A 23072-nucleotide genomic window follows, 5' to 3' on the forward strand; every position below is an offset into this window, starting at 1 on the left:
AAGTTAACGATATATAATAATAAAAAATAAATAAATAACTCCTCTCCAGTTGAAAATTAGACACGTAAAACTAAATTAACCTTAATAGTTAAAATTACTTAATTCATTTCGAAACTCAAGTTTCCAAATTGGCATAGAAGGTCCAAATTGATTCAGATCAATTCTAACATATTCGTGACATTGGAGTGGACGTGCCAGAATTGACGGTACCAAAAAAAATCTTCTTGACTTAAAAATTAGACACTAAAAAGCAAAATGAGTTCGTAGTCTAGGTATTTAGTTCGTTTTTGTACTCGAATGTCCAAATCAGGCATATAAGGTCCAAATTGAGTTGAGTCAATTCTAGCACTGAACATGTCGAAGCTAACAATACCTTAAAACTCCTCTCTAATTGAAAATTATATATTTAAAAGCAAAATGAGTTTCATAATTTATGTACTTAATTTATTTCAAAACTTAATTACAGAATTTTCACAAAAACATCTTATTTTTAAAATAAAAATAAAAATTAAATTGTCTAACACTTAGTAGTGACCCTTCTAAATTTGTCACTATTTAGTAATATTGTGACTTTTAGTTCATCACTAAAAACAGGGCTTTTGTAACGAATATGAATCTATGGGTTAGAATATTAGTGACGAATACATGACTTAATTCAACCGAGTCACTTCCCCGCCTTCGACAACTCCTAACACGTCTCAGCAAAGCACCCAATACTTGTCCACGTGTCTGCTCCCTAACGGTCCTCCTCTCATCTTCATCACCTCCCACCGCCCGCTTCCTCTTCCTTGAACCTCCTGTCTACGTCTTCTCAATCTCTCTCGCGCAAAAACACGAACGCCTTCAGAGCGAAAAAAAAAAAACCGAAGCCACAACTGTTTCCAGGGGCAAAATGGCTTCAGAGCAAACCCATGGGAGCGATGACAGAGAAGTTCACAGTCCAGCGGAGCTCGCAGGTACCCAGTTCGAGTCTCTCGCCGATAAAGTAAGGGACGTTGAGATCTCTGGCGACGAAAAATCGCTTCGGGGGAGAGAATCAGAAATGCCTTCCCTGGAAGAGATCTCCGAGTACAGAGCGAAGGCGCAGCAGAGATCTATTGAGGCCATCAGGGCAGCCGAAGAACGCTACGGCGCCACCAAGAAAAAAGAGAGCCTCGCGCGCGCGGCAGAGAAAGTGAAGGAGTATGCTCGGCAGAAGGCGGGGGAGGCTACGGAGGTGGTGGCGACGAAGGCGGAGGCCGCCACTCATCATGTTGGGGACAAAGCTGCGGTGGCGAAAGTTGCTGCCGTCGAAACTGCCAAGTCTGCTGCTGGCTACGCAGGTAATGTTTTGTTTCGGAAGAAAATTTCTAGCAGTACTTCAAATTCACTTTTTTTTTTTGGTGTTAGAAAATAAAAAGTAAAAAATTACAAGTCTGTAAAAAAGAAATAAAAAATCTCAAATCTTTTTTTTGATCATAAGGGTAAATGTATTGATCAAAATGAGTATTTACATGAAACTCTGGGCATAGCCGGGTGTTGGGGGAATTTATAAGCCCCATCAAAATTGCTAGCAATAAGTCAACACACAAAAACACAAGAGAACATGGGCAATCTAGGGGCCTTTTGGCCAATTATAACAATCCAAAACTCATACAATAAGATCCAAATTGAGATTATACTCCTCCAACTGTGTGTAGCCCAAATCTGTCATAAACCACTGTGTATATATGTTTCTGGATGGTCACTATCAGCTCCTTTGGCTATATGGATTTTCCTTCAAATCTTTTTCTATTCCTGGCATTCCATATGAGATAAACAGTAGAGGTCAGGCTAACTCTCTTGCCTACCAAATGTATCCCAATGCCCCTGACCTCCTTTCGTAGCCATTTCACTACAGCTCTTAGTGTTGTCATAGCCCTGTTGAGCCCCAGCCAGCTTCTAATTGTATTCCAAACCTAAGAGGAGAATCTGCAATTAAAAAATATATGATCAATTGATTCATATTCCTGGTAGCAAAAGGTACAATACAGGTCTCCTTCAAAACCAATGAGTCTATCACATGTAGGTAGTTTCCTTTTAATTCTCAGCCAAAGAGTGAAAGCATGTTTAGGGTTACTTCCACTCTTCCATACCTCCTTGGACCAAGGTACCATAGTTCCTTTAGCTCTCTAGAAGTTATAACAAATGGAAGAGCTAGTGTGGTAAAGGTCTAATTCCTCAAAAAGCTGAAGCACTACATCCAGGTGGTTGACACATCTTAACATAATCTGATTCTTAATTCCAATGAACTTTTTGTATAGTGGGGAGTCGTCATGTTTTATCTCGGCCTCCCAAATACTTGAACCTTTCAAGTCGATTTGATTAACCCATTTGGACTAGAGAGAGTCTTTTTTAGAGTGAATATTCCAAAGGGTTTTTGTGAGCAAGAAAAGATTCCAGGCTTTTAGATCCATCACCCCCAATCCACCTTCTGATTTTGGCAGACACACTTCCTTCCAACCAACCAAAGGCTTCTTCCTCCCAGCCCAAAGAAAGGCCCTGCATAATTTAACAACATGCTCCAAAACTTTATTAGGGATTGGGAAAATTGATAACCAAAAGCATTCGACACCCTGAATGACAGACTTAATTAACTCAAGTTTCCCTGCATAGGATAAAGTGAAGCCAGGCCAACCCTTGAACAAATTAGCAATCCTATTTATCAGAGGGGAGTAATGACTTGAGTTCAGTCTGGATGTAACCAAAGGGATCCCAAGGTATTGAGAAGGGAAAGATCCAACATTGAAGCCTGTAGCCTGTTTGAAGCACTCAAGGTCGTATTCTTTTAACCTTGCATGAAATAGGTTAGATTTCATACAGTTAGCTATCAATCCAGAACAATTTGAGAATCCCTCCAGACAGTCCATAAGGGCTTTAACCGATGCAACATCCCCTTTAAAAAAGAGTATCAAGTCATCAGTGAAGGCCAAGTGAGTGATCTTGAGACTTATACATCTAGGATGGAATTTAAAATCAGGATTAACCTCCAGGGATTAATCTCAAATCTTGATTGGTTAAATATTAACGAATAATTTCCATGGTTAATCATAAGTGTGATTCATCAATTTTATTCAAAAAAGGATTATCAGATATTCAACTTGGTTCTAATCAAAGTAACATGGAAAGAACATTTGGAAGGAAATGATAATTAAGAGTATGCAAATATAGAAGATTTAAATAGAGTTCAAGAAAAATATTAAAGTAATAGACATGGATCATTCATGTGGGAATTAAATGTTCGTGTTGGAGGTTGTAGGTTTAATTTTGAGAGAGAGTGCAAGGAAAATGAGTTGTGGCATGTTTTGTAGTTTAGGCTAGTGCAAGACTAGAATCAACCAAACAAGAACTAGTGATGCAACAGGGTCAATGTATGGTGGAACAATACGGCGAGTTGAATAATTTTATCAACCAGGAAAGATTAGTCCCATGCGCATGTTAAAGTTAAATGGAAACTAAGTTCTCAACATGGATACAAAAAGATAATAGATCTTCAATTCAAAAAAATTAATAAAAAATATCATAAAGAGAAATACAGAAAAAATGTCATAATAGAAATTGTAAAAGTTTTAACGTAAAACAAAGCAAGCAAAGAATCCAAGAATGAGATGTTAGTAAAAGAAAAAAACAAAATTGAAGGATCAATTAGTCAATTTATTGTTAAATTTGGATGAGGAATTAACAATTGAATTTTGAAGTGAAAAAGATGGATGAATTTATTATTGTAGTATGCGACTAGTGGAACACGTGTATAGAGAAAGCAGATGTCGGAAGTGGAGCCGAGCGGAACGACGACATCTGCCTTTTGAGCTTGTAATTTATTATTTTATTAGCTGAGATGATTAATAGATTGGGGGTGTGGGGGCAATCCCGTAGTTTGATACAGAGGTATTTAAGAAATTTTCCTAATACCTCTGTACGGTTAGGGTTAGTATAAATACATATGATGTAACCCTATTTTAAAATAGTAAAATTCAGCCACCACTCGCTTATGTGGATGTAGGCATATTGCCGAATAATGTTAAATTCGTGTGTTTTTGTTACTTTATTTCTGTATTTTTTCGTACTATTGATCATAATTGCGCATATTTTGTCAATATTTATAAAATCCTAAAAAATTTCTCAATTGAATCCAAAAAGAAGGTGATTTAGGCAATTATGTATTTACTTAGGTCTGATATACTTAATATCAAAACAAGTTTCATTATAAAAGACAAAATAGTTTTGGTGGGGAAAAAAATAATAGACAAAATCGAACCAGAAATAAAAAGAGAATATTTGGAATATTTAAAAGAAATAGTTCGTCAAGAAGAAGTAAAGTATTTAGAATAATATAGTTTAAAACAAACACTTAAATTTTTTTTTTTTTTTATAAAACTTGACCCTTAGAGCAACAATTGTTCATGATTATAGTATGAAATAGAATGAGAAAAAACAAATACGAGAACTTCACCCTAAAAAAGTAATGAAACAAAATTAGAAATATTAAGAAGAGAAAATGTTTTTAAACAATGAATAAAAACCGAACATGAAGAAAAGTATGAAACTTCAATAAAGCAGGAAGCATTTGTAAATAATATTTTAAAAGTTAATGTTTGTAAATAATATATCTTTATAAAATGGCTACTAATAATAAATGCACTTTAAAAATATTTTTTATATAAATAGTTATCAATAATTAGTACATTATAAAGATTATTACATTAGTAGATTTAGAAGTAGATTTGAATTGCATTCAAGAAGAATTAGTCCCTACTCAATATGTTTGTTAACTGTTTAAGTACGATCCTTATTTTGATTATGACAAAACATAACATCTCATTTGTGTGCTAAGTAAATGAACAGATTTACCTTTCTAATAGCACAAATAATGTTGTAATATGGAAGTCTTGAAAAGTATCTAGAAGATCATATTTCATGGCATATTTCATGAACATCAAGGGAGCAGAACTTGAAGACTTTGATTTTTAAGTTGTAATAGTGATTAAGGTTCATTTGTGCATACATACTTATATGATTTTTTAGTGAAACTCTTATATGACCATAGATTGATCTTAAGAACCCTAAAGTTAAGAAAACCTTTTTATAGACTGCAAGAAAAAAAGTTATTAGTGACGGTTTAAATAATCAAAAAACTGTAACTAATAGTATTAATCACGGTTTTGTCAGTATTAGTGACGGTTCCAACTTTGTCACCATATCTACAGCTGCTAATACTTATTAGTGACAAAATATTCAAACCGTCACTAATAGTGGAGTATTAGTGACGGAAAAAAATTGTCACTATAAATCATACATATGATCGGATCAAATTCCTCACTAAAACGTAAGTATTAGTGACAGATTTAATAACCGTCACTAATACGAGACTATTAGTGACACTTAATTAACCGTCACTAATGTTACGCTTTTAGTGACGGTTACTAGAACTGTCACTACTAATATACTATTAGTAACGATTATAAAATCATTAATAATATAGTGCCTTTAGTGACGATTTTGAATGCCGAAAATGGTGATTCTATAATGACGGTTTTAGACTTTTAGTGATAATTAATAAACTGTCACTAAAAGTTCATCCTGCTATTATTAGTAACTATTTTGTAAATCGTCACTAGTACTTTGAAATAATTTTTTTTTAATTCTTATAAAAACCTGTAATTACATTTTAGAATACAAACAACCTGTAATTCATAAATTATTCAAAATTTAAATAAAAATTATTTAAAATTCAAATACATATATACAAGTACAAATTAAATTAAAAGATAAAAAGTAATTCTGTTTAGAAAGTCCAGAATACAAGAGAAGTAAAAATTAAAACTATAGTGCATTGACCCAACTGTAGTGCATGTCATCGTCGTAGTGATCTAATAGTCGCAAACCCTACAAAATCATAATTATACAATAAATTAGTATACAATATTTGAATAATATGTATATACTATAATTAAATATGATTTGATAGCAAAATGATCAAACAATCAGACATAGTGGAAAAAAAATGATACAATTGTAAAATAACTAAATTTGATCAATCGAAAGTCAGTCCACTCGGTTCAGACCTCATATGACCAAATTGTAACCTAAGTTTACTAAGTAGTTTGTTTGTATTATAACTTTATTTTTTATTAGGAAAAAAAGTTCTCAGGGAGGAGTTTTTGGGGACCATCAGATCAGGCACGTCCAATTCGATGTGACGGACGTGTCGAGACTGACTTGAATTTTGTTTAGACCTCGAATGCCCAAATTGGAGACATGGGTGGTTAAATTCAATTAAGTGTACTAAGTTTGCCTCTAAGCGTATACTTTTCAATTGCCATGGAGTTTTTGGGGACCATCAAATCCAGAATGTCCAGTGTGATGTGAAGGACGTGTCGGGACTGACCAAGATCGATTTGGACCTCGTATGCCCGATTGGGACACCTGAGTGCTTAAAATGAACCAAGTTTACTAAGTAGTTTGTTTCTATTCTAACTTTACTTCTAAGTGTGGAAAAAACTCTTGAGGAGGAGTTTGTGGGGATCGTCAGATCTAGCATGTCCAGTTCGATCTAACGGACGTGTCAGAACTGATCGAACTTAGTTTGGACCTCGAATGCCCAAATTGGACACATAGATGATTAAATTCAACTAAGTGTACTAAGTTTACCTCTAAACGTATAATTTTCAATTGGCATGGAGTTTTTGGAAACCGTCAGATCTGGCATGTCCAATTCGATGTGACAGACATGTCGAGACTCACCACACTCGATTTGGACCTCATATGCTTGATTTGCACACCTGAGTGCTTAAAATGAACTAAGTTTACTAAGTAGTTTTATTCTATTCTAACTTTACTTCTAAGTGAAGAAGAAGCTTTGAGGGAGGATTTTTTTAGGACCGTTAGTGTAGGCACGTCTAGTTCGATATGATCGATGTGTCGGGACTGACCACGCTCATTTTGGACCTCGAATGCCCGATTTGGACACCTGAGTGCTTAAAATGAACTAATTTTACTAAGTAGTTTGCTTCTATTCTAACTTTACTTCTAAGTGGGGAAAAAGCTTTCGGGGAGGAGTTTGGGTGGACCGTAAGTGTAGGCACATCCAGTTCAATGTGGCTGATGGGTCAGGACTAACCACGCTCAGTTTGGACCTCGTATGCCTGATTTGGACACCTGAGTGCTTAAAAATGAACTAAGTGTACTAAGTTCGCCTTTAAGCATAAAATTTTCAATTGGCATGGAATTTATGGGATCCGTCAAATTCGGCACGTCTAGTTTGATGTGACGGATGTGTCGAGACTGACCGAACTCAGTTTGGACCTTGAATGCCCGAATTGGACACATGGATGGTTAAATTCAACTAAGTGTACTGAGTTGGCCTTTAGACATATAATTTTCAATTGGCATGGAGTGTTTGGGGACCGTTAGATCCAACATGTCCAGTTCGATGTGACGGACATGTCGGGACTGACCATGCTTAGTTTGGACCTCGTATACCCAATTTGGACACCTAAGTGCTTGAAATGAACTAAGTTTACTAAGTAGTTTTTTTCTATTCTAACTTTGCTTCTAAGTGTGGAAAAAGGTTTTGGGGAGAAGTTTTTGGGCACCGTCAGTGTAGGCACATCCAGTTCGATGTGACGGATGTGTCGAGACTGACCACATCGGTTTGGACCTCGTATGCCTGATTTGGATGCTTGAGTGCTTAAAAATGAACTAAGTATACTAAGTTCGCCTCTAAGTGTATAATTCTCAATTGGCATGGAGTTTATGGGGACTGTTAGATCTGGCATGTCCAGTTCGATGCGACGTACATGTCAAGACTAACTGAACTCAGCTTGGACCTCAAATGCCCAAATTGGACACATGGGTGGTTAAATTCAAGTAAGTGTACTAAGTTCACCTCTAAGCCTATAATTTTCAATTGGCATGGAGTTTTTGGGGACCGTCAGATCCAGCACGTCCAGTTCAATGTGATGGACGTGTATGGACTAACCTCGCTTGGCTTCAACCTCGTATGCCCAATTTGGACGAATGAGTGCTTAAAATGAACTAAGTTTACTAAATTGTTTGTTTTTATTCTAACTTTGCTTCTAAGTGAGGAAAAAGCTTTCGAGGAGGAGTTTTTGGGGGCCGTCGGTGTAGGCACGTCCAGTTCAATGTGACGGACATGTCGAAACTGACCACGCTCGATTTGGAACTTGTTCCCCCAATTTGGACACTTGAGTGCTTAAAATGAACTAGGTTTACTGAGTAGTTTTTTTCTATTCTAACTTTGTTTCTAAGTGGTGAAAAAGCTTCTATCAATTCATTGCATACACAATACATATAATAAAATATGAAAATATAATTGCATAATTACATTGTGTAATTTAGAAAAACTCAATTTCAAAACTCCCAACACAAATTTTCCTACCATGTACTGAGTATACATGATCTAATGAGAGGAGGAGACACCCGCTTCATCTGGACGAGATTGGCATAACATTTGTTCTATCTGCGCTTGCCAATTCATGACTTCCATCTCCTCTCCGCTTGGACAATGGACACCTTTGCTTGCCAAGTGGACACCTCTTCTCTAAGTTGCTAGTTCTCCATTTCCATCATCCGCACCCAGAGAACCATATCCTCCCTTTGAGATTCGGCTTCCCTACGCACTTGGTCAAGCTTGGCACGAGATGCCGTAGTCGAAGTAGATGCCGATGTATCCACTGCCAAGACCATTCAACCAGCCCCCTGTGTGTTCCCCAAGCACCTGCCTACAGATGTCATCATCTAAAACTAGCTCACTCCCCTCTGAAATAGGTGCATTCTTTAGCTCGACCATCCTCGCCTATTTTTAGTCATGAAAATGTAAAAAATGAAGAAATAAAAATAATTTGACGTTTTGAATAAAATAATGAACTAAATAATATATTTGATGTACATGTTTCCTCTCCACACCCAGGCACCACTCCCACGACGGCCTCTGATGTGTTCTCTAATAAAGATCCGGCGTCGGCTCTAGGTCGTCAGTCTCGGGATCATGCTACATTATGGTGTAAAATATAATTAATATTAATTAGGTTTGGTATAAACATAAATAACACTTGTTTGATAATGATTAGACATATAAATATAGAAATGACCTTTCAATGCCTGACGAACATCTTCGATCCACCGCAATGTGTCGTCTCTAGTTTGTTGTGGTTCTCAACGTTTTTCTTACAAATAGATTATGAAAAAGAAAAAAAAAAGGGACTTCATTAATTAGCGACATCAATACGACAAAGCAGTTATAACAGTACAAACACATCACCTAATAGATTGGGTCGCGGAAATGGCAACACACCACCTCCCAATCATCCAGGGAGATCGTATCAAATGGGTGAGCCTCTACCTGATCTCCCATCGCCCTAAAGTTCTTGCGCATTTGAGTGCAAAAAATCTTGAACCGAGCACTTGGTTGAGTGTTCACTTCCTTTTCGACATGGTCGGCACTGAAAATGTCCATAACACACTTTACCTGCATATAAAATACATATAGAATGTTAGACATTTAATTGTGTAGTATATTAAAAGTGAAAGAAGTGGTTTAGAGTTACTTACCAAGATGCGCTCGTAGAGAACCAAGAGCTACGCCTCTGTCACATCTAGCCATTTGCAGTAGGTGACTGAAGCATATTGTCGACATATAATGTCAATCTCCCGTGTCCAACTCGTGCACCAATCGTTTAGAGGGGCTATGAATCCTAGATGAATATCGATTCGGATCCGATGCCCCCTATTTCTCTCCAGGTGTTTTTTGAGGACCGTGTTCTTTGCTGCACCACGACCTGACCTCGACGTCTGTGTCCCAGACAACATCGATGCTGCAAGAAGAGTTAATTAAGAATAATACCGTTATCATGAATGTATATGACCATAAATATATTATTCTAAATCAAATACTTGTAACCTTACAAACACTGCTTATCATGGTGGGCAACTCACCCTGGGTGTGATGCCCAGCTAATGAATCAACATCCTCGAGCAGGGGTCCCAATGGCTCAGACGGTGCCACATGAGGACTGACGTCCTCTACCGGTCTCGAGGACGTCAAATCATCCTTGGGGGACGATATAGTCGAGAGCCTGGATGTAACTCAGCGATGATGACCTCCTAGTGCCATGTGTGCAAAATAATACACAAGAAAATATAACAAGATTGGATATTAAATGGATGCATAGTAAATATATTTTCAATTATTTACACATGTCACATACAATATGACAACATAACATGCTTACCCCCTATACGTCCTCAATATCAGTATCATCCTCACTTTCTAATATGTCTTCCTCTTCACTATAGTACTCAGCTAAAGTTTCATCTACCCGATTAGTCTCCTCATTGTTGATGAAGTTAATGTCTTCATCAAGTTCAATTCCAATGTCAGCAGTTCGTATGAGTTCTGCCATTGCACCTATCATACTCAATGGTATAGGATTGGGTCCTTCCTCAACAACGTTGATAGTAGATTGTGTTGCTGCACTGATGGATGGCTCATCATCCTAGAAAGCATCCTCACTAACACTCTTCTCTGCATCTGCAACTTCTATAATAGCATACAAATTTTGGGGATGAATTTTTTCGGTCACATGTCATTCACCCTTCAATTTTGTGTTCTTAAGGTAGAACACTTGTTTTTCCTGCATCAGTAGCACATAAGGGTCATTTTGATACCATGTTTTGCTAAAATTGACACTGGTAAAGTAGGCATCCATATTTATCCCAATTTTTTTATTGCTAATGTCCCACTAGGTATACTTAAACATGTAGATGAGTCTGTTGGCTCCATAGTGAAACTTTATAATGTCATCCAATACACCAAAGTAGTCAATTTCCTTATCTTCTTCTGCGCCTAGTACTGCAACCCCACAATTCTGGGTTCTTCTATGCAGTTCGAGAGACTTTATATGAAATTGTAACTCGTTGACAATGCAACCGTTGTAGCGTTTAATTCGTTGATCAAGACCACATGCCAACACGTACAAATCTTTACTTGTCATTGGTTTTTTATTATAATACATGACTTTCATCTATTAATTAAAAAAGAGTTTAGATTTCACAAACCATTAATATTGAAAATACACATTACTTCAAACTCACATAAAATTTGTTACTTACACGGCTCCCAAACTAATTGAAAAATTCCTTCTTATATCTTTTGTTAATATTCCTTTCATTTTGGGTCAGAAGTTTAGCTTTATGTTCACTATATGCAATAATAGTACATATGTAAATACAATGCAAAGTAAGGAGTTTCAAATCATGTACTCGATATATGGAACAGTTTCATCACAATTATTGAGGACGTAGAAATGGGCCTTTCGTAGGTCATCCATATCAATGAAATCATAAACTTTTGCATCAAATGACCGAACATTTCCTCAAAATATAGAGCTTGTCGGTTCATCTTTGGCATTAATAGCATGAACATATACATTTCGCTCCTCACGAGTGAACCTTATGTCAATATCATGTAGATACATTAAGTAAAATGCAAGACAATCACTGTCAATGTATGCCTCAATAATTTAACCTTCCAGTCGTGCCTTATTGCACTTATGCCCCTTCAAAGTGGACAAGAATCTATGCATTTTACATAGTATTAGTGACTTGTATAAAAAAAAAAAAAAACATGAAAACATGTGAACATTGTAGAAGGACTTAATAATTTACCTCTCAATAAGATACATCCAACGACATTGCACTGGCCTTTCAATTATGGCTAACTCACTCTAAAAATGAGTAGTTCGGAAGTTATCCCAAGTATAAGAGTTCAATCGTGTAATAATTAGTCCAAAGAATTATTTTGCGTAATTCCAAAATAAAATAAAATAAGAAAATTTTACTGAACACAGTTCAGATTCAGTTTCGTGGATTTTTGAGATTTTTGTGACAGAATTTAAATCAACGTAAATCCTAACTAAATATTTAACACGCGTAAAAATTACCAAATCAACTCACTAATTAAACAAAGACAAACTAAATTAAAATCAACCTTAACATAAGAACAAAGACCCAACTCCACACTAGAATATTGAAATAAATAAACCTTACAATATCTCAAGTAAATAAAAATAAACTAAACCAACCAATAAATAAAACTCAACTACATAAATAAACTAGATTTAACAGTAAATAACTCAAATAGGATTCAACTCCAACAATAAAAAAACTGAACTTGATAACATGAATAAATTCAAACTAAAATTTTAAACTAACCTTAACAAGAATTAAACTCAAGCAAAGTTTTAAATAAAAATAACTAAACCATGAACTAAAAAAAACTCCAACAAGATAATCAAAATGTCATTAAAATAATAAATGACAAAGTTCCAAGAATATTTAAAGTGACATTAAAAAAGAAGAAAAATAAATAAAATAGTTAAAAGAATCCGAGAGAGAGAGAGAGAGAGAGAGAGAGAGATAGATAGATAGATAAGAGGAGATATAAGAGAGATAAAAGAAAGGAAGAGAGGGTGAAAGAAGAAGAGAAACAAGAGTGCTCGGGTTCTCTAGTGTGGGAGAAGGCTGGCCGTAGTAGTAGTTAATGTAACGACCTACTTATTTTACCTTTTTTTCCCCATGATAATAAAACCTAATAGATCATAATTAACTTGAACCGGTGGGTAACAGGGATACATTAGAAATGCAACACGGAAGCCTAAGCAGCGAGAAACATAAAATCATATACATCTCAAAGTACCATACAATACAATACAAGAGTTTACTACAACCATCACATAGATACACGCATCTCAAAAGTACCCAAAATAACCCTAGGGTCTCCACCCAAAATCTGTCTGACCCTAGCAAATACTTACCCTTCAGATAGGGTAGATCAGCTGTAATTATCTCTGCTGAACTTTATCTGTTCTCCTATCTGGGGCTCCTGAAATGTTCATATAATTTGGGGTTAGACATCTCTCAGTAAGTGAAATAAACTAATACCAGTGTGTGACAACATGAGTATTTCCGTGTTATACATAAAACCATACATAAGCATATTTAGTAAAATTGTCTATATCATATCTAGGAAAACATATATCATCATAGCATAGCAGAACATACTAGATTTCCATAAACATAATTCGTCTCATATGATAATAATACAAAAACAACCCTAGAAGGTTAGTTGGCTGGTGTCATGTCTTACCCCCACATGACTGGACTGTATGGCCCGAAAACGGGACCTAACAATGGTTGGCCGACCACTACCAAGCCAAAGTAAATGTCTGTAAGTACGATGGGTCTGCTAGACCTGGTCCGTACACCAGGGGCACCAACACTTCAATAAACCACATCAACTATCCATCCTAATGCTGCCCCATATGATAGCGATAACAAAATATCATGATGATCATGAACACATAGTTATGGTACCGTGCTCGTGTAAGCTTAAATCAAGCCAACCAGGTTCTGATAACATATAACATATTTCAAATTGTGATACATTGCTATTCCATAATATTAATTGTCATTTCAATATCATCATATCACATTTCATATATACAACATGAAAATCATCGGCTTTTACATCAGCATTTCTTATTTTATCAATCACGGCCTATACGCCGTATCATATATCAAATAAGAGGCTCGACTCATACGCCGACATATCATATAAATGGCTCGGCCCGTACGCCGGCATATCATGTAAAAGGCTCAACCTATACGCCGGCATAACATGTAAGAACATCCTCGACCCGTATGCCGGTATATCATTTAACATTTTCTTAGAAAACAGTAATTCATAATAAATTCTACTCATGCCACATAGAATGGGTATTACACATATTTAAAACATATCTTCATTTGCAGCAGTATTTCCCGAACATAATGCATATATGTATATATTCCTGAAATCAAATGCTGTAAGATTATACATATATTTTCATAAAACTATTAGTTTAGTTTATCCCCTTACCTGATTTCCTAAAAAGTCCCTAAAATATATCAGTCCTACACCTACAGGGTTCCCCATTTAACACCCTAAAATCAACATCTCTCATAACAAAAATTCAGTATTTCTTCAACTACTACATTTTCTACAACTGCAAGAAAGTCAAATACTAAATAAAAACCCTTACCCTAAATTTGGGATGGAATTCAAACTAGCCCCACCAACAATCTACTCTAGTAGATATGCAGAGAACTTTCCGGGGAGTGTCGTGGTGGCTTAGAATCGTCGAATCGGCAAAAGATCAGCCCGAAATCCTAGAGAGAAGGAGGGGAAACCGAAAGGAGAGAGGGGGGAGGGTATTTTGGGTGAAAATCTGTTGAAAAATCAAGTTTATGGCTATTTATACACTAGCCTTTGTCGACAAGCCATGTCACTTCATCAATGAGGTCAAGAAGGCAATTCATCGACGAACTCTCACCCCTTATTGACAAAATTCAAAATCACTAAAACCCCTATCAGTATCTTCTCATCGACGAGACACATCCCCGTCGACGAACCTCTCATGTGCTCTCGTTGACAAATCTCCTGTGTTCGTCGACGAGGCTTTGTTTAATTACCTTCTTTAATTCATTTCTCCTTTCTTCTTCCATTATTTAAATACTTTAATTCTCTGGGTCACTATAGTTAAAGTAGCAGGCATCAACAGTTGAAGTAGCACTCGGATCCGAGAGGGATGAGGGAGATAGAGACAGAGCTGAGATGAGAAAGACAAAGAGACGAGACAATGAAAAAGGTTGACGCACTCCACCGATCTCCAAAACCGACCCCCCCCCAAAACAACCTTAAATTCTCTTTTCTTTTCTTTTTTATTTTTCTTTTAAGTTGTTGTGTGTAGCTTTTAAGGTTGCTGCTTGGGTCTCTACAACGCACGGGCTTGCTCCAGTGCTTGCATGGCTAGGTCAAATCAAGCCTAGCCTCTTTTTTTTTTTTCTTTTCTATTCCAGTGCACACCCAACCTAGCCGAGCATGCACACAACACGTGGACGAGCCAGTTCAACATGGGCTTCTTTTTATTGTTTACATGGTTTCCTTTCAAGCCCATGCGCATAGCTTCTTTGATGAAGCCGATGAGTCTTTCATGACCAACCCTTCACAAGCCCATATGCATGCATTCCCTCCTCACATGGTCGGCTTAATGCACACAACTTCTTCACGAGCTCATTCACACACACACACACACGACTCACGTGCATGGCTCACGGTCACATTTTTAATTTCAATTTTTAATTTCCAAAAATTTTCTTACAAATACAAAATACCAAAAATCCGTAAATTATCGAATAACAACCCAAATATCATAAATAAGCTCAATTTTAAAATATGGGATATAATAGGCATTTAATTAAAATTGTAGTCTATAATACATGAATTTAAACGCCTAACTACACATTTTTTGACGCGTAATCACACCCCCCAACTAACGTTTTGCTAGTCTCCAAATAACGTGAATAAAATCCAACGCAATACCCACAGATAACAATTCCAACAAACATTAAATGAATGCATATGCTACACAATCATACCATTTCACATATAGGAATATAACCAGATTACACACAAGTTCATTCATACACAATTCATGCAACTCCAAAGCAAGTCATTCATGCAAGTTTTATCATTATATAGCCATTAAGAAGATGATACTCACATGAGGTTAAAATTACAATTTAGAGTTAATGTAGTCATATAAATTTAAGTATAAATAGGCGAAATCTCAAAGCATATGTAATGTGTATGACTTGTTACACCCAAGATACCAGTGGACACCTACAGAATGGTCGTTTTGACTCGGCCTAACTAGTATACCCTAAAAAACACTCAAAAAAGATGCGTTCACTCATTATTTGTGAGGAGGAGTGTCATGATCAAACATCCCACATATTGCAAGGAACAAATGCTAAATGTATGGAGTGAGCTAGCCTAAAAAGGATTCAACCTATTTGTGAGGTGTCGAGTCCTTCACCCTAGCATCTTCTCACCTACTCGCCATATCCAACCAAGACCACCCTAGATCAACTTATTCACAAATCAGGCGTGAATACATTAAAGACATTAGGCGATTGAAGAATCTTCATATGTGGAGAACATATGTCGTGTCCCTGACTTTTTATTATAGTTGTGTGGAGTAGGTATTTATCTTTCACCCCATTCTAGTGCATTTCTATTTCTTTTTTTTTTTTCTTCTGCTCATTTTTCAATTTCTTTCTTTTCATGGTCAATTAGGACAATCATTACACTTCTTTTATTGTCTTCATTACCACCCATATGAATTGAGTTCGAACAGTAGTTTATGAACTAAGTCTATTTCTAGGGGTGACTCGGTCTTCGCATCTTGAGTAGGCTACAAGACTTAGATTTCTATATCCCCACTAGATGTCACCTTTAGGCTAGTAAGTCAAAAACAGAGACTAGTGTACAAAGAATTGTCTAGAAGAAAAGAGAACTGAGTTTCATGGACTCTGATTTGATGTTAACACTCAAAGGAATGATAAATAGGTCAATAATAGCTCATAATGTGTCATAGTCGCCACGGGTGTTCTCTCAATGCTCACAAGGAATCCTAAGTGCAACGAATCACGTGAATGTGTATATTCAGTCTCATGAGATACCATGTAAATACAAGAGTTTATATACCTAGATTAACACGAATAAACTACCAGTTAACCTATATAGAGTTACAAAGTCATATAAAAAGAAACTACACATAAATAACTCGAGTGTGTAACTCTTAGGTTATATGCAAGTACGTGAAGGGTATAAGTTAGTCTTAATCATGTTATAATCACCCATCTTCAATAATCTTTTTTTTTTTTCTCTTTTTTCTTTAACTCAACAAGTGGAAGCGCACAGTGTCATATGCAAATTCTCACCCTCCCCACCAAACAAAAGTGGAACATTGTCCTCAATGTGAAAGCATAGAGGAAAAAAACTATGCACGAGGGAAACAAGCTAATGAAAAAAATAGAGAGAATCACTGCCAACTAAGGCAGCAAAAAAATAAAAAGAAAGAAAGAAAAATGCAAATAAAGAAAAAAATAAAGCAAAAAGGAAAAGAAAAGTAATAGGGGAGAAAGGTTAGAAAACTCCCCTAAGGTCTTGCAGAAGCAAGACCTCTTCATTTGGATCGAAGGGAGTCATGAAAGGCTTGAACCACTGTCCATTGACTGTGAAGTCGTTACCATTCTTTGGATCCTCAATGTCTATTGTGTCATGAGGATGAACGTGTTTAATGATGTACGTGCCACCCCATCGAGACTTCAACTTCCCAAGGAACATATGTAATCTAAAGACGTAGAGAAGAACTTGCTGATTCTGGAAAAGGTGTTTATCCTTGATTTTCTTGTCATGCAGCAGCCTCATTCGTTTCTTCGCTAAGCGAGCATTGTCATAGGCTTCCCTCTTGGATTCTTCATGCTCACATACTTGCAACTTTCTCAAACCTTTGGCATCATCAAGTGAATCTCAATAGGTAAATGACATGTCTTCCATAAACTAACCTGTAGGGAGACATCCCTAAATTTGTCTTGAAAGCAGTTCGGTAGGCCCAGAGTGCATCAACCAACTTTTTTGACCAGTCTTTTCGATTAGGACGAATCGTTTTCTCAAGTATGATCTTGATCTCTCTCTTGACTAGCTCAGCTTGACCATTAGTTTGAGGGTGGTATGGAGCAGAGAGCTTATGGGTAACTCCATATTTTTGTATTAGTTTTTTAAATGGTTTCTTACAAAAGTGCAACCCGTCATCACTAATGATCGCTTTGGGCATGCCAAAATGTGCAAATAACTCCTTAAAAAATCGAATGACAACCATGTGGTCATTTGTCCTACAAGGCATAGCTTCCACCCATTTTGGTGCATGATCCTGAGCAACTAGAATATAAGAATTTCCAAAAGAGTTTGGTAAAGGTCCTATAAAGTCAATTCCCCAACAGTCAAAGATTTCAAGAGTCAAAATAGGAGACATAGGCATTTCATTCTTTACTGTGATTTTCCTAAGTTTCTTAGAGGCCTCACAAGTTTTACAAAAATTCTCAACATCTTTGAACATAATAAGCTAGTAGAGTCCACTTTGCAAAATTTTTGAAATAGTTTTCATTACAACAAAGTGGCCTCCACACTCTCCACTATGACAAAAATGCATCACAGAAGTGGATTCATCATCAGGCGCACATCTACGAGCCAACTGATTAGAGCAATTGTTGATTTTATAGGTCATATCCCGTTTTGATTATGAAAAATATCTTGATATTTAATGTTTGCCGAGTTTGTGTGCAGGATCAGTCTTGCATGTATTGGCAAAATCATATGGCGTCGTATGGAGACTTGAAGGGAAATGAAGACCCAAAATGTTTAACACTTGCATTTTATATTCACTTTTATTTGGGTCTATAATATTTATTAAGTCAAAGTCTGTAGTAATTGATGCATATCATGCATGTAGGATCTATAAGCTCAAAACGACCTTAAAAAGACCCTAGGTCCTTGCATAAGCACTTAGGATAATCCTCACTACCATCTATGCATTCAAGGGTAAAACATATGACTTAGGTCTTTAAAGTGTTAGGGTTTCAGGCGACCAAACCATTGGCGTTGAAAACGCCTCAGTTGACCAAACGTAGGGAAAGTCAAATTGTTGACCTGACTTTGGGCAACCGAACCGGAATGAACTGAGTGTTCTCGGTCGACCGAACTTATAATACTAACTTTTCCACTTGCCCCGGGTGCCCAAATTTCACGTTCAAATTCACCTAGGGCAGTCGAATGTTGAAGTTTGACAGACCGAACTTTTGATCAGGTGACCAAACCTTGAGCAGGTTGGAAAATCGCCTAGTCCAGCCACTTGAACCTATCCTTGGGCATCCAAACGTGAAAAATACACTTTTCTTCATGTGTCTATTTGGCGGCTGAACCCAAGGGTCAGGCGCCCAAAACTCTTGGGTTGCCAAAAATTAACCGCAGTAATTAGGGTTAAAACTTAATTAAACATTTTTTAAAATCCCTAATATATCCCTAACGGTCAAAAATCCTTCCAACTCTATATATACCCCCTCATTACTAAAATTTAAACATGAGATTAGATTGAAAATCCTATGAAAATATTTTTGATTTTTTAATTCCTTTATACTCTCCTATACTTATTACATTGAGAATCTTTCAAGAGAGATTTATTTTAAGCATTCTTTTGAACATTTGTTTTACAAAACAAATATCTTTTAACTCTCATATCTTAATCATATTCATATCATATTTTGAGAGTGTTCTTCAAGTTCCTCCCACATTATTCTTTACTAAATATTTTTGGTGGAGAAATATTTTCATTGCTTGTGATTCTTGTACATCCATTGCAAGATTCAAAGGCTCACGTGTTTATGCTTGCAAAAAAATTTTTTGAGCCAAAACCCTAGGTTCTCTTATACTTTATTTGAAAAATATTTTTGGGAAAAAATCATTTTTAGTAGGGTTTGAATTTTTGAACTGCTGCATTATATACATCTAACTCATAGATTGCATCAGGTATCTTGAGAAAATCACACTCACTTAAGCTTATATTTCATACCATGTATGAGTTTATTTAAGCTTCATATTGTACACATCAACTTGTGTTAGAAGCATTTGTTTGTACAAAAATGATTGATTATGTGTTGTATTCCCGATGGGTTGTCAGAAGAGGGAGACTAGCCTTGTGAATTGTCCCAGACTGGTTCAGACCAGGTTAAGAGAACTAGGTGCACCATCCTGTAAGGTGTTGTATTAAGTGTCGCTCCACCCACAAGTGAGCAATCATAGTGGAATCCTCTTGCTTGTTAGCTTGAGACGAGGACGTAGGCAGGATTGGCTGAACCTCGATAACATATCTTGTGTTTGTTCTTAAATTCCTACACACTTTAATTTCTTGCACATGTATGCTTATATTTAATTAATTATAAATGTGGGCATGATTGAAATATTGTGAATGATTGGAATAAACTGAACTTGCTATATTTTCTTTGATTATTTGCTCAGTTAATTTCTTGTTGTGTAATTGGTATTTTTTTAGACAGACTCTAGATTGACCTATACTGCTTGTTGATTTGAACATAACATAGGAAAATTTTTAAAATTCCAATTCACCCCTCCCCCTCTTGGGAATACACCCCTTATGTTGTGCTTAAAAAGATGAAGGGCTCAAATGTTTTCTCCTCAACGACCTTGAAGTTGATAGGATATGAATTGACAGGCAACATGTGATTGCCAACCATTCCAGAGAGATTAGGAGATCCACCAGAAGCTCCTCAGGATCAGCCTTACATGCCCTCAAATGCAGAAATCATGGCTGCCATTACTAGTCTCACTGCTTCCTTTAATGAATTTAAGGCGTCGATGCAAAGCTAGATATTGGAGCTTGCTACCACATCCCATGCGTGGCACACTAAGCTTCACACTCAATTTACGAAGTTTGAATCGGTCGTCATGACAAATTTTTACATCCTCCATAAACGCCTAAGGTAACTAAATGAGAATGATGAAGACGAGGAGCATATGGATGTGAGTGATGATGAGGAAGGACCTGCAGATGGTGAGATCTAGAGGAGACACATAGCATCAGCTGCCTCTCTTATTTTCCTTTTTGCTCATATACTTGTTGGGTCTGTAATAATGATACTGTTTTTATTTTTGCTTCTACACTGCATTTTCACCCACCACACTTACATACATATGATGGTTACTTCCTTTTCGTGGTGGTTATTTTGATCTATCTCATTTTGACATGCATTTTTAAATCTTTCTGAATATTCTATCTGATTGTCGATGCCTCTTGCATGCGGATGCAGTTGATGTGTATTGCTCACTGGTAGCAAATTATAGGTTCTTTCATGCTCAAACTGAATATTATATCGCTTGTTTGAATCTACTTGATACAAGCTTTATGGAAAATGTGCTGTTTACAGACAGTATGTTGCCGGAATGTCATCAGCTATTTCCCAAAATAATCAATTCATGTGCTAAAAGTTGATGCATACGCATATTGAAACTTGACTTGAATTCAATTGTTTGCATGCTTATACACATTGCTCGAATTAACAAGTAATATCTGAAGCTTTGGTATGCTTTTGAATTCATTTTTGGTTATGCAATTTAAAGCATTGGACTTAAATGGCATCGAAATGATGCAAAATCTTTAAGAAATTGTATGATATAACTAGATTTTGCAAGCAAGTTTCTATGGGAAAATGTTATATTATTAGATGAAATGTTGCTTAATTTTTTCTAAAACGCATCTAAAATTGCACACATCTTCTGTTTTATAAAAATTAAACTCTATGGACATACTTGCTTCATTGTGTTACTTTTGAGTCCAAAGATGTGTTTGCATTCCTAGAACATCACATTATGTTCTTATTGACTATATTCATTGTGGATTGTTGTGGTACATTATAAACATCTTGTAGAACCTGACTCTAAAATTCTGTGGCTTGTATGTTTCATATGCTCCAATTTAAAACAAGCCTAGTTCTCAAATTGAAAGGGGGAGCTTCTGTTTTTAAAATTCTATCTCATCAGGTTCACCCAAAATTTTGTTTGCCAAACATAATTCCCAATGCTTGTTAATTATTTCCAAATGGGGATTCCTCTTAAAGTTTGTTTTGCAAGACATGATCTTAAATGAAAATTTTGATCTCTTGTCGCTGCTTTATAAGCTTCAAAATATTCGTGACTTCTCTTCAAATTTTTATCCTATTAGTCATGAAGCTTAAAATTTCAAAATTAGATAGAATGTATAAACTAAGGGAGAGTCACTTAACTTAGAAAAATACGACTCTGAAAACTTAAACATTCTCTCACATCAATCATTTCTATACTTCGTACTTTGTGAGATTATCTTCATTAAGTGTTGCATGATTATATTATCTTTTTGGATTCTGAAAGTAATGCTTATTGATTCATACTAGATTGTTTGTGATGAGTGATGTAAATTATGGTATATTATATGTTGAACTCAGTCAGGTCATTGAAATACAGATATTCTTTTTGGGAAATGCTTCATTTTCAAAGGGAATGCTGCCAAATTTTTTTTTAAATATTCCCAAAACTATATTTTGTATTTGAATGGTCTTTATCCATTACTGGCCTATCCGCTCCAATCTTTTCTATTTTGGCCCCTTGTTGCTGTTGCCAAAAGGGGGATAAGTAGGCAAAACTGAGTAATTGGGCAAATGCTTGTGCTTTAAATTTCCTTTATGCATATTCTCAGGGGGAGCCTTTTATGGCTATACCTACTTTTGCATGATGTATTTGTCATCATAAAAAATGAGGAGATTGTTGACCTTATAGGTCATATCCTATTTTGATTATACCAAATACTTTGGTATTTAATGTTTGCCGAGTTTGTGTGCGGGAGAAGTCTTGCATGTATTGGCAAAATCATATTGTGTCGTATAAAGATTTGAAGGGAAATGAAGACCCGAAATGCTTAACACTTGTATTTTATATTCATTTTTATTCGGGTCTGTAATATTTTTATTATGCTGAAGTCTATAATAACTTATGCATATCATGCATGTAGGATCTATAAGCTCAAAGCGACCTTAGAAAAACGCTAGGTCCTTGCACAAGCACTTAGGATAATCCCCACTACCATCTATGCATTCAAGGGTAAAACATATGACTTAGGTCTTTAAAGTGTTAGGGTTTCGGGCGATCAAACCATTGGTGTTGAAAACACCTTGGTTAACCGAACGTAGGGAAAATCAAATTGTTGACTTGGCTTCTGGCAGCCGAATTGAAATGAACTGAGTTTTCTAAGTCGACGGAACTTATAATGCTGACTTTTCCACCAGCCCCGCGTACCCGAATTTCACGTTCAAATTCACTTAGGGCGACCGAATGTTGAAGTTCGACAGACCAAACTTCTGATCAGGCGAGCGAACCTTAAGCAGGTTGGAAAATCACCTAGTTTAGCCACCCGAACCTATCCTCGAGCACCCGAACATGAAAAATACACTTTTCCTCATGTGTCTGTTTGAGTGGCCGAACCCAACGGTCAGGCGCTTGAAATTCTCGGGTTGCCAAAAATTAACAATGGTAATTAGGGTTAAAA

General features: G+C 36.2%; 1 protein-coding gene across 3 annotated transcripts; it reads left to right on the forward strand.

Moving 5' to 3' along the window:
- Positions 1–754: 754 nt before the first annotated feature.
- Positions 755–20754, forward strand: LOC131149896 (seed biotin-containing protein SBP65-like). Of its 3 annotated transcripts, none has more exons than XM_058100687.1 (2): positions 755–1322; positions 20238–20754. In XM_058100687.1, exons 1-2 carry the CDS (start codon positions 893–895, stop codon positions 20363–20365), a joined length of 558 nt encoding a protein of 185 aa, XP_057956670.1. In that variant the 5' UTR covers positions 755–892; the 3' UTR covers positions 20366–20754. The 3 variants fall into 3 exon arrangements, with proteins under 3 accessions (XP_057956670.1, XP_057956672.1, XP_057956671.1); XM_058100689.1 differs by having other exon boundaries at positions 791–1322; positions 20211–20754; XM_058100688.1 differs by lacking the exon at positions 20238–20754 and adding an exon at positions 3747–4061 and having other exon boundaries at positions 793–1322.
- The last annotated feature ends 2318 nt before the right edge of the window (positions 20755–23072 follow it).

This window comes from Malania oleifera, chromosome 2, assembly GCF_029873635.1.
Source record: "Malania oleifera isolate guangnan ecotype guangnan chromosome 2, ASM2987363v1, whole genome shotgun sequence".
Lineage (NCBI taxonomy): Eukaryota > Viridiplantae > Streptophyta > Magnoliopsida > Santalales > Ximeniaceae > Malania > Malania oleifera.